This window comes from Crassostrea angulata, chromosome 10, assembly GCF_025612915.1.
Source record: "Crassostrea angulata isolate pt1a10 chromosome 10, ASM2561291v2, whole genome shotgun sequence".
NCBI classification, from domain to species: domain Eukaryota; kingdom Metazoa; phylum Mollusca; class Bivalvia; order Ostreida; family Ostreidae; genus Magallana; species Magallana angulata.
Window position 1 is genome coordinate 13936658 of NC_069120.1, and position 13785 is coordinate 13950442.

The following is a 13785-nucleotide window of genomic DNA, read 5'->3' on the forward strand; positions in this document are numbered from 1 at the left end:
TGCCATTTACCAGTGAATTCATCAAATGCTAATCGATCACGATTTTCCATTGAGACAACGGGTGCACTTATTTCAATGAAAACATTAATAAGCGATGGATGTCTCTCCAACAGGGAATATAGGACTTCCTGTCCCTTTTTTGAGCATATGTATGTTTTTTCCACTCTTTGCAAGATCTTCAAAATCAAAGTATCTGTACGCTGATAGCGGCATATCATCTCAAGAGGAAACAATCCGTTTGGAAGAACTTTGTCAAGACAGAATCCAGCATTAATAATTTTGAACATCGTGGATACACATGGTTGATATATTTCTGTAACTTTAAAATATTAGAATTGATGCAAAGATATTGAATGGATCAAATATATTTTAAAACGTTCATTTTACCTATTCATTAAATCTTAATAAACAGATTAACATTCATTTGATTGTTAATTCTTACTTTCATCATATCTGTTTTTTTCTAGTTCCTCCTGTACAGCAGCAAAACAACATTCAAATGTAGTCACATTGTTAGGTCCCATGTAGTTCACATTTGCTCCTAAATCTATTAAATGATCTGCCACTTGAAACAATTCTTCATTCATTGCTATAAGGAGAAGTGTGTTTCCATTTTTCCCAACAATATTGACATCTGCACCATGCTTTACAAGTAAGGACAAGTTTTCTTTGACTTCAGTGATGCCACCAAAGAAATTCATATAACGCATACGACTTTGTTTCAAAAGGAGTACATGTTCAATCAAAGACTCTCCTGAAGAATCTCGAGCGTTCAGAGATGCACCCGCTTCCAAAAGTTTTTTTAATGACTGCTTTTTCCTTGTTGTATCTGAAATGAAATATAGCAAAACAATCATGAATGCCAGACAGCAATAACTACCTAACTAGATTCTCTTTTCTTGCCTCCATTTCTTTCAATTCTATAAAATAATCTGCATTCCGCTGTACAGACTTAAGAATTAAAATATCAAAAATATTAAAACTTCAAAGCTGAATATATGGCTTTTATCCTTAAACTAAGTAACAGTACAGAGTAAAAAATCCTCTCTGAAATTTTAAGATAGATCTGCTGGGTAGCTGGATATAACATTTTGACTAAAGTTTATTAATTTTAATACCTAGTGGCAGACAGGAGAATATGGGTGCTTCGCCGTTGCTTTCGGGCTTGTTGACATTGTATTTTGCTCTTAACACAGCGTCAAGAACTTCAATTGAACAGTTTTCAATAACATAAAGTAAAATAGACTTCTTGGTCGAAGGGTACACAGCATACATGTCGGCTCCATTGGAAATAAGACGTTCCAAGATTAACTCATCAGGTGTTGATGATGAAAACAGATGGCATAATAATGGTGTCATTCCATCTTCATTTCGTGTATTAAAATCTGCACCTGCTTCTCGTATTTTTTCAATAATGTGTCGACAGATATTGTCTTTTTCTTCTTTCGACCACCTCTGATTTTCTGTTGAATAAATGATTTGCTTGTACTATAATCTTCTTCAATTTCAATTGAATAATTTTATTGTATGATACACATTGAAAACTTTACCTACCTTTGCATATTACATGTAGAACGCTGTTTCCGTTTTCACCTAAATGTTTTAAATTTGCTCCTGCTGTAATGAAAATGTCGGCGATGCTGAAAAACCTACGCTTTATGGCCATAATTAGTTCAGACTCCTTGAAGGGCTGAGTGTAATGAAGTTTTGCCCCATTTGAAAGAAGATATTTGATATTTTTCTCCATCAATTCTTCATTTTCAACACACCTCTCTGATATAGCTAACCTCAACAAAGATCCAATTGCGTTCTCGATTGAATCCAACGAAACTCCATGGTCTATGAAAACCAAAGTTTGATCTAAAATTACAATCAGAAAAGATGCGATTATAAAATTGAGATAAATATAAACAAATACATAAACCTTTTAACAGCAAATACTGCGGTATTAGAACAAGTAAGCGTTTTACCAAAAAATGAAAAATAAAAACAGAAAAATGTAGACTGTAAAGTGTTTTTTTTAGCGGAATCATTTTTTGTCATTTAAGGTTCCACATACCAATGTTTTATTTGATGGATTAATAAAAAAATCGCTTTTCAAATATGATTTCACAAAACAGAACTTTTTAAAAAATTACAAAAAACCAATCACATTGATCAAATTTTTATGGGGCAATATCTATACCCCTCTCCCCTTTCTTGTGGATTTTTTTTCAAATATTACCAAATTGTACAGAAACAGTACGTGATCGATCTTTAAGGCAGGTGTATTTTTGGATGGAAAATGTATTCCCCTCTTTATAGTTCGTTTACAGAGGTAAACGAATTATAACTTGGGAAAACGTAACTAAGATTTTAGCAAACTCTATACTTAGTTATAATGTATCATCATATGAAACTTATAACATTTCAAATGTCTAATATTGAAAAAAGATTTTCTATTCTGAGAAAGCAGATATGGGAAAACAAATTAAAAAAATCAAGAGGCCCAATGGGCCACATCGCTCACCTGAGCAACACTGGCTTTATATGGACTGTGCCATGCGGCTGTGCAATGTGGCCCCTCGGTTGACTAACCAAAAATGAATATGATTTTTTGGGTTTTACAATCTTGCGCATGCGCATTACATTCACACTAAATCACGGGAAGCTAAGTTTACGTTTCCACAATATCACATTTGCATGGATAAACTCAGGAACGATAATGCAAATACGTGTAAATTTCCATTGAAAATTTGCTATCTATCCTTTTCGAATTCATCAAAGAAAATACAAGAGACAACTCTAAGATCACGAAACAGACACACCGTGCTTAACAGCTGCTTAAAGCTTGGTTATGTAAATGTCAACAATACGATGTGTCTGTTTCGTGAATGTCCGATCGCGATATCATGTGCAATATGTCAAAGTCTAGTAAATAACTAAATTTTCAGTTGGTGTTCACGGTTAACTTCCAGTTCCCTTTATTTTAGCGCAGCCCCCCCCCCCATCACTTTATAAAACGAGTAAAATACATAAGAGCATAAAGGTACATTTCTCCCTCCACTACTTACTAGTTATTGCATTTTATTTTTTAAAATCCTATATGTGAAAGAAAAAAAATATACCTCAATGCACCAGAAAGATTGCGCTAAATTTCTCAAATTAAAAACATTAAAATATTTAATTGGCCTTCTCCATTATAAACGATTGTCGTTTACCAGGCATGAATTCATTTCGTATGACGTGTCATATCCAAACTCACTTGACTGATGAGTAAACTTAACTGAAAAATGTTGTCACAAGTTAAAGAGCTATAATTCAAATTAATGTATTGGCAGGCATGTCGCTCTATTGTACCAATTATTTTCAGCTTTATTGAAAAACGACAAATGTCCACAAACAAAGATGATTTTCCATTACAGTATTTTTTTAAGAACAACGATAATGCTTTTATCCTCAAAATAATAATGTGTCAAGACTATGGAAACTGTTTAAAAGACGTCGTTTTCATTTACTTGTGTTCGAAAAACTATCAAACATTTGTGTAGATTTTATGCAATTCATTGTTGAAGAAGGGACATCGAAAGTAGTTACAGCATATCATCCTTTTAGCAAGACATTTCTACTGATCAACCAAAATGTCAGCGTTAATCGTAGAATTATAAGCAAGATACATACATGTAGCTTGGTTTGTGTCATGTTTTTGTTCACATGAGTTTATTACATTCCACTTAAGATTTTTAAACTTGATATTTCATATTCAGCATAGCTGCATTTAAAATATAAACGAACTAATTTGTGTACAAACATACAGTAGCATTGTGCGAAAGCTCTGTATCTTGCTTAAAACCCGAAGCTTGACTCCCAGGTTAGTACATGTTTGTAAATAGAAATTTGTAAACAATTAAAACAAGAGAAAAATGCACTAAAACAAAGGAAAAAAAAACCTCAATTTATTTTTCATATATATAAAAATATATATATATATATATATATATATATATATATATATATATATATATATATATATATATATATATATATATATATATATTTCTAGCAGCAGCGAGAATAATCTCCATTTAGATTGAAATTGCTGAGCATCTAATAAAACATGTTGCATTAATCATCCATTACGTAGAGATCGTATCGAATTACATGTACCAACATAATGAATAGAGCTCTTTAGTATTCTGTAATATGTTGTCAGTGCATCAGATTTAGCGAAGGTATATGTAAACAATCAGCGGTCTGATTTACCGGTCTACACGTGAAAATATTAAATTCTAAAATAAAGACGATGGTTCCTCTCACAATAAAATAAAAAGAAACTAAATATTCTAAACGAAAATCAAAACAAACTAAACCCACCGTCATAAATGAAAATGTCAACGCATTGAAATATTTAACCTTAATTTACTTCACATACACGGCACAAATATATTTTGGATGTATCAAATATTCCCTTCGCACGTAAACTGTTACACAACAACCAAATTAAATTCATCTCCGTTCAACTTCAAGATGGCTGCTTCTACCTCTAAACTGGTTTTCGATATATCAAATATCGAGCCCGAAGTTAAACTGATTGACTCCCATTCTCTCCGTCTTATTATTATTTTCGTAAATTACTCAAATTTGAAACAGAATTAGCCCTTAATTTTTGCAAATTATATTTTCCTTCCCAAAATTACGTTGTGTTTGACTCAGTAGTTCTTGAGAAGATTTTTAACAAAAGGCCCATGGGGCCACATCGCTCACCTGAGCAACAGTAGCTTTAAATGGGTGTTCAAAGGATATTGTGCCATATGACCCCTCGGTAAACAAAACAAAAAACAAAAAAAGATTACCATAAAATAAACTGTATCCAAATTTTACACTTATTTTCCTACATTTAATCTTTGACATTGTACCCTTATGAAATACAATTTTTAGGGGTACACTGATAACTTCCAATTCCTTTTATTTTAGTTCTGCCCCCTAACTTTATAAAACGATCAAATTATATATAAGAATATGCATAATTATAGGTACATATATATTCATCTTCAACTTCATTGTACTAGCTAGTTATTGTATTTTATTAAAAAAAAAAACTCCTATATGTGAAAGAAGAAAATTGTACCTCAAGGCGCTCAAATTAAGAACATTCAAAAATTTGATTGGTCTTCCGCATTATAAACGATTGTTGTTTACTAGGCATGAACTCGTGCGACGTTTTATAACCTTACTCATTTGATCGATGAATACACTCGAATGAAAAATATAAATGTTGTCATGTGATATGTTAAAGAGCTAATACATAATTGATATAATCAATGTATAGGCGTTGGAACTGGGTGGAGGGGGAGGGGTGCCCCCCCCCCCCTTTTTTTTTTTTGCAAAGTTAGACATAGCCGTACTTAAAATCTTTTTTTTGTTCGGTTTTTTTTGCTTGTCAAGATTTCTTATAAGGTCTAGCCCCCTACCCTTCTCAATGGGCTTCAGACTGCAATGTATTGACAGGCATATCGGTCTCTTTTACTAAGGCCCACCCTTTATTTTCATCTTTTTTCAAAATCAAAGTTAACAAATGGCTACAAATCAAAATGATTTTGCGCTGTATTTTTTTCTTAAGAATAGCGATAATACATTAATCCCCGTAACAGTAATGTTTTAAACTGTTTTAAAGAGGTCGTTTTTATTTAATTGTGTCTGAAAGACTTACAAAGTTGGTGTAGATTCATCGTATACGGATGGGCCCCAAAAAGTTGTTACAGCTTATCATCCTTTTAATTTTTCTGTACAAGTATTTAACATTTAATGAGACATTTCTATTGATAAATCAAAATTTCAGCGTCAATCGTAGAATTATAAGCAAGATACAGACCTCACAATTTTGCTTGGTTTGAGTCAATTTTTCGTTCACAAGAGTTAATTACATTCAACTTAAGATTTTTAAACTTGGTATTTATATTTTTCTATTCAGAATGAACAAAGGCATGGCCTCAGTTCTGTGAGCAAAACTTGACACAGCTGAATATGGTTAGTAAAGAGAAAATTGTAAACAATTAAAACAAAAGAAACATGCACTAAAACAAAGAAAGAGCACAATTTTTTTTTCATAATAATATATATACTTATATATTTCTTGCAGCAAAAACAATCTCCGTGTAGATGAAAATTCAGAGCATCTTAACAAAACACGTTGCATTAATAATCAACCATTACGTAGAGATCGTACCGAATTACCAATAGAAAGTATAGTATTTATAATATAATATGTTTTTAGTGCATCGGATTTTGCTCATTTTGCGCTGGTTAACAATTAACTGTCTGATTTACCGAAGTCTATATTTGATTCGATACATAAAAATTCCAAAATACAGGCGATATTTCCCCTAAACTTAAACAGCATAAACGAAATTCAAAACAACGTAAAACCACGGTCACGAGTGAAAATGTCAACGCATTGAAAGATTTAACCTCAATTCACTTCACGAAATCGGCACAAATATATTTAGCATATTTCAAGTATCCCTTCGCACGCAAACTATTACACAACAAGCAAATTCATCTTTGTCAGTTTGACCTGTTTGTCATGCGTCAACATTCAAACATTGCTGTTTCATACAAAGAACTTTCGTTTTCGATATAGAATACCGAACCCGAAATTATAAACTGATTGACCGCGATTATCTCTTTATTTTTATTTTCGTAAATTACGAAATTTGAAACAGAATTCGCCAATAATTTTTGCAATCTATATTTTCCTTTCCGTAAGGATTATTTATGCAAAAATACGTTTGAATTGAGAAGAAGATTTTTTTAAATGCACCCCCTTTTCTACAGTTTCGAGGTTTTTTCCGTTTTAAATAAAGATCAGTCTTTCATTTCTGCAATTTATAATCACCTTTCTATAGGGATGCTTTGTGCCAAATTTGGTTGAAATTGGCCCAGTGGTTTTAGAGAAGAAGTTTAAAATGTGAAAAGTTTACAGACGGACGGACGGACGACGGACAAAAGGTGATCAGCTCAGGTGAGCTTAAAATGCACCCCCTTTTTCTACAGTTTCGAGTTTTTCTCCGCTTTGAATAAAGATCGTTCTTTCATTTCTGCAATTTATATTCGCCTTCCAATAAGGATGCTTTGTGCCAAATTTGGTTGAAATTTGCCAAGTGGTTTTAGAGAAGAAGTTTAAAATGTAAAAGGTTTACAGACGGACGGACAGACGGACGGAGAGGCGGACAACGGAAAAAATGTGATCAGAATAGCTCACTTGAGCTTTCAGCTTTTTTCAACTTTTTTCTTCCACGCTGTTTATCTCGTTTACTATTCCAGCGGTGATGCACAGATTTACACTTACATGGATAGTTTATAAATGATCATAAGAACATTTCCATTTCCCCTTACATAAAAAACCAGAATATTTAATTAAATAAATGCCAATGAATAACGTTGCGCATTCATCACAGTGGTTTTTTTGTTTTGTTTGTAAATACAGATCATCCCAATGACAAAGTTTATGTCGCTAAAACACGCTTAAAACGGCATAGATACATGTCCGTTTAGATATTAAGTGTTTATTAGTCGGTACTGGTCCATAACATTTTTATGAACCATTCAATGATATGGCAGAATATTTTACAGAATAAAGTAATAAAACTATACATATGTCAAATAAGCGAAAATTTTGCAATTTTGGGATAAAAAATGACTATCCAAAAAATTCAACTCAACAGGTAACAACATTTAAAGGGGCATGGGCACGATTTTGGTCAAATTTTATTTTTCTGTTTTTATCATTTGCAATGCTTAAAGAATGCATCTCTAGTGATCAAATGAAATTTGGGTGCCAGTCGTTGAGTTTTAAACAAGATACAGGGCTTACAATTCTTCGTCATGTAAACAAGGCTCGTGCCTTGTTTTTGTTTACATAGGTTCAATTTACCAGTAAAAATCTTTTCAAAACTGTTTTGTCTATCTTATTATTCATTTTAAGCATAAGAATTAAGACCTGGCCTCAGGATCATGGAGCAATTTCAGACTTAAGTCAAAATTTCCGTCATTCATAAAATTATTGTTATTCATAATATGACGATTGAAAGAACTGGGTACGATAAGTATAACATATCGGCCCTGTCGAAATGTGAAAAATCAAACACATGATATCTTTAAAATGTTCGCCGGAAAAATTCATGTAGGACACCCCATGCATGAAAGTAACTTTCGTTTGCTAAAATTCACGTGCGTTTGGTAATTGTAAACTCCGAAACCGGACCTTGTTTACGGATTTTGTAAAATATATGGGTTTTTGTAATGTTTGATCTGATATTTCTATAAGGCCGCATTCGAGTACATACACCAATATTTCAGAATAGCACAATTTTAGACTGCTTATTAACATAGAAACGGAAAAAAATATGTACAAGACTGCGGCCACTTTCGTTTTTTATTTTTTTCTATTTTCAAGATGCACAAAAAATGAATGTTTTCATTGGTTAGCTAAGACGTAAGATGAGTTTCTTTAATATGACAATGCCTAAATAAATACTTAACTGTAAAAAAAGACTTTTGTTGACAATTGACTTTAATTAAAGAAAAATAAAACCGTTCCATGGAAAAAGTGGAGTATTTTTATTAGTTTATTAGTCCTTAGACACAGCGTATTTGAATTACTCACAATTACATACCGTGTATTGCAGATAAAATGGTGAACATTGTTGTGTAGTAAAAACAAATATACAATATTGATTTCAGAATGGATTTAAGAAGAAATGTTATTTTTAAAAACCTCAACATTTCTTATAATTTGCTATTTAATGAATATAAAGTTATCTGTGTGTCGTTGTACTCTACATAAATGACGTAACAAGTGTAAACAAATGACGTCATAAATTATCTGAGAGAGAGAGAGAGAGAGAGAGAGAGAGAGAAGTTTATACAGATACATTTAAAATTTCAAAACAGTTTTATTATCAAATCAGATGTCAGATTCAAAACATTATATTTGTGTAGATTTAGATATTTGGTACAAAGTTATTAGAAATCAGACACTGAATGTTTGCCGAACCTGTTGAAGTAATTAAATCAAACTTAAACAAAAATATTTTCACAAGAAAAATATAATAGTGATCATATTCCTATATGCATGCATTTTAAGCGCCCAGTATATTCACTAGTACATGGATATCATTAGTCTCTGTAACGGGACATGTGTCTAGGGGTTAGTCGCGTACATATTCTACAGTATTTAAAAAAATACAACATTTTGCGTAAGAATGTAGGAATTCAAAACTAATGATAGATCTAGCTGTGTTAAGCTTTATAAATGACAACTTTAATTTTAAAAAATACATTAAATACTTTTTTTACATCGTTCACGGATGTCTTGCGTTAATTATTTCTTGATCGATCTAAACTATCTATTACGGTAGAATTTTGATAATAATTGGTGTTGGGTTATTAACAAAAAATAATCAGTTCAGATAAAACATTGTCAAATATATATTCATGTCGCTGGAATATTTACTGGAGGAATTAAATCGCCGAACAGGGGGGTGTCCCGATTTTTGACCAATTGATCGATTCCATTCATCTTGAAAAGATATAACTCGCGTGTCTTACTAAATGTACATTAATCAATTAGTAGTCAAGTGTGCATAGTGTTTCTTCGATAAATTTCTTCTAAAAATTCAATCTAAAGTATAATATATATAGTTGTTACAAAACAAATGTAAAAAAATAAATCATTTGACCCCCTCCCAATGGATTTATTCAAAACATTGGAGATCTAATCCTTTGAGTGTTAGGTAATTTAAAAGCAGGTCTTCGCGCGATAACTTCACATGAATTCATAATGTTTGCGTGCCGATTAGTGGACGGGATCATGAGAGTACCCCAGAGCACACCGTGTGAACACATGCAGCTTTATAATTATTTGAATAACAAAAACTGTTTCTATTACTTTCGTATCGTTGACCAAAAGGCCTTTGATTTTCCATCTTAATATAACAAATAAAATTTAACTGCTTTATCTTTCAAGCTTACATGCAATTATTTGATACATGTACACTTCAAAATAATTTGAAATAATGAAATAAATTAATTTCAAATAATATACAAGTACATGCTCCAGCTATTATGGTGTTCCGATGGGGCCACTTCGACTTTCGCCTTGAGGGCTAAGATGCGAGAGTGTGAAGTTGCGAAGGCGAAAGTGCGAAGGCGAAGGAGCGATACTACTATCGCTCTTTCGCCCATGCAACTTCGCATTTTGGCTTCTTCACCTTCGCCTTCGTCTTTTTTTTTTATTGCATTCAGCATGAGGTATCGGTCGAGTCCAATGAAATCGAATTTGTTGCAGGCACCGTACTCGCCCGAGGTTTGCCGATTAATCTCAGATGTTATTGATACCCATGCGCTATAGGCCATCGTGCTTACTATGAAAGTTTATTAATATTTTACTGTGTTATGTGACATATATGTTTACCGGTGCTCACTATGTCTAATCATTATATACTCCTCATAAAATGTAATGTCCGCAATAATGTGTACACACACACTTCCAGACTCCGTCACTTATCAGCTGTCTGTTTACCTTAAACCAACATCGTGGTTCAAACACATTACCATTTTAATTTAATTATGCGACATTCCTTTTTCATGCACGGATGAGCTGGAGAGGGGCCCGGACCCCCCCCCCCCCCTTTCCCCCACGGGAAATTAATTTCACACAGTAATAGAGAGAGTGTCGGACACCTCCCCCCCCCCCTCCACCCCTGGAAAATTTAGTTTTATTGATTTCACATAGTTAAATTACCAAAAATATGCCTCGGACCCCCCCCCCGGCCCCCGACTAGTACAATAGTACAATTATCCCTCGGATCCCCCCTCCCCACTAGAAATAATGAAAATATTGATCTGCGCGGGGTGTTGAAAATAAATTCTCAAAAGTTATTCTTCTGCCAAAGATGTTATTTTATATAGATATATATATAGATATCTTTAAACGATAGATAGCTCCAAAAACATAAAAAGGCGAGGGCAAAAGTGCGAAGGCGAGAATGCGAAGTTGCGAGGGCGAAAGAGTGATAGTAGTATCGCTCCTTTGCCCTCGCAACTTCGCACTTTCGCCTTCGCATCTACGCGCTTCGCCGTCGCATCTTCGCACTTTCGCTCCTTCGTCTTCGTACCTTCGCCTTCGCAACCTCGCATCTTCGCCCGAAATTGTAAAGGTCAAAGTGGCCCTATCGGAACACCATAAGCTTTATCGAAGAAAAAGACTGAATTTTCTACTTCCGTTTATGAATTTATGAACAACAGCGAAAATTAAAATTCATGTCATAAGATACGGTAGCCCTTGAATTATTTTGTTTAGCCGAGCAAGATTTTTGGAAAGCTATTACTGGAGAAATAGTATGTCACATGCTCAAAACAAGGATGACAGGCACGTGTTATTGCTGTTTTCATTCTCTTGTCTAATCATCTTAAAGAGAGGACAAGCATTGTGGGCAAGTTTATAAGATTATAGGAGTTGACACTGCTGCTGATTTCTATAAAACCAGCGATCAATCTGGAGAGGGCAAAACCTGCCCTTTCAATTTTTCAAAAATCCGTCAAACTAGGTAATGTAACCATGCAGTTTTAATTTTTACCTCGGCTAAAAAGCTCTTACAGTAACTTTGAAAGAAAGATGTTCACATGCATTAGACATTCAAATTGATTTTAGATTTAAAAAAAAACTACATTGATTTTAAATACATTTTGCCCATCGTCTCAATTTGTACATTAATCTTGTAAATTGGGCGTTGTCAGAGGTGCAAGCGAAAGTTGCGTAACACGACCTCTGGTGAGAGAATACAAACTATTATGATGATGATGTATAAATTTATATAACATAAAACATAATTAATTCCTTACTGCAAAAGGCAAAGAAATAATGGATTAAATATGTTTTTATTTACATTATATACCAGAACATCCTTTCTATAATTATTATTTGAAGAACGTTGTCAATACATTTCATGACGTCATGACGTTTTTGGTTAACTGAATAGATATAAACAATGTTATGTTTAGATAACTATTATATGGAAACCGTAAAAGATATTTTCAAAAATCGAACTGTTTTGAAACCGGTTAATTCTCAAAATATTTCACTCAAAATTTCATTAACTTTGAAAACAGGGCCGATTTTGCTGCTTACCGTACCCAGTTCTTTGCAATTCATAAATTTATATCAAGACACTTTTAATAGCATTTGAACTTGGTCACTGTTTCCCATCAAGAGACATTAAGACCGTATACAACTTTTGACCTAAGTCTATAATTGCTTTATGATCCTGTAGCCAGATACAGTTAAATATAATCAATTTCAGTTAAGGTTTTCTTTCCTGCACGTTTTTCTAAATATTCACCCAGTTGCTTTTTGATTTCAATTTTAAAAATATGTGTTTAGAAAAACAATTACAAAAAATGTTTTAAAAAATCCGGAAACAGTATTTACAGAAGAAAAAAAATCTGGTTCAACATATTAAGACCAATTCTATGTAAGAATCAAAATTCGGTGGCCACGCATAGTCACGGATTTTCTTCATACTTGACAATTTGATAGACTTTAGTGAGTAAGAAAGCCTAACACCATTTGTTTGTTGCTATGTGATCCCGTTGCCATGTTAACCGAGGGTAAAGATGTAAAAATGGCATTTTAATGCTTATTTACGAACATATTGTGAGTAATGTGCAGAACTTGGGGTTTCCAGGGTAGAATATATTATCAAAAATAGTTGTCATTTTTCAAAAGAAAGAAAATAATTCATGGAGAAACGCATATTTTAGGGTGTTTCCATGGTTACTAAATAGAAATTTTAAAATATGTTTTCTTCATCTAATTTGAATAAAAAGTGCAAATCTTGGATTTTTTGGTAACCACTATAATGATTGTGCAATAAAAAATTAAAATATGAAAATTGAGAACCGTTGCTATGGTAACAAGCTTAAAAATAAGGAAAATTATAATAATTTTAGGCATCTTTAAATGGATATTATTCACTTATAATTAATAAATACATCAAATTAAATGGTGAGAAAAAATTAATTATGTCCTTAACTTTAATGACACTTGAAAAAAATCTGAAATTTTCTAAAAATAACCGCCGTTGCTATGGGCTTTTCAAAAAGTAAGAATTTTTGTGTGATTTTTACGCAACTTATTTTTCCATAGCAACAACACTTCTCTGTTGCATAACAAAGGTTTTTGTGGTGTATAATGAAAATTTAAATATATTTTTACAAGTTCCAACTAAAACAATTGCAAATATATTCTAAAATCAGGAATGAAAGCATATCAAAATAATCTTCAATTTCTCAGTTTTTCTTAATTTTTGGCCTTGTTGCCATAGCAACATATGTCAATTTTTATGATAACATATATATTGCATGGGCATTGATAAAGATTTAAAAATTTAACAGTTTCCCATTTGGGCTTATTAAAAACCGCAGAAAACTGATTTCAAAAATTCGTTACGGTTTCCATGGTAACATTTTAAAAGTATTGGTTTCTCCATCAATTCTCTTACATATTTAAATAATTGAAATTAGGATAAATGCTGTTTTATGTCTTTGATATTTTACATTAGTGGGCAAAACCTTCTAATATGGCTACAAAGTAGGTAAGTTTTGCTATTTTCCCATCTTCACCCTCGATTACCATGGCAACAGTTACCCTCAGCAACCAATTTTTAGTGGTTTTTTGCGTTTTACACCTAGGTGTGTCCATGTATGAAATATAAGGAAATTTTGTGACTTTGCGTGGCCAGACCC

At 32.7% G+C, this 13785-nt stretch overlaps 1 protein-coding gene across 1 annotated transcript in view; it reads right to left on the reverse strand.

Moving 5' to 3' along the window:
• Positions 1–13785, reverse strand: part of LOC128164918 (uncharacterized) — a 100588-nt gene that overhangs the window by 79597 nt on the left and 7206 nt on the right. Inside the window, exons 2-5 of the mRNA XM_052829019.1 lie at positions 1555–1860; positions 1119–1463; positions 443–829; positions 11–319 (exon numbers count right to left, since the gene is read on the reverse strand). Coding sequence (XP_052684979.1) covers positions 11–319; positions 443–829; positions 1119–1463; positions 1555–1860 — 1347 coding nt within the window. The remainder of the gene's footprint in view (positions 1–10; positions 320–442; positions 830–1118; positions 1464–1554; positions 1861–13785) is intronic.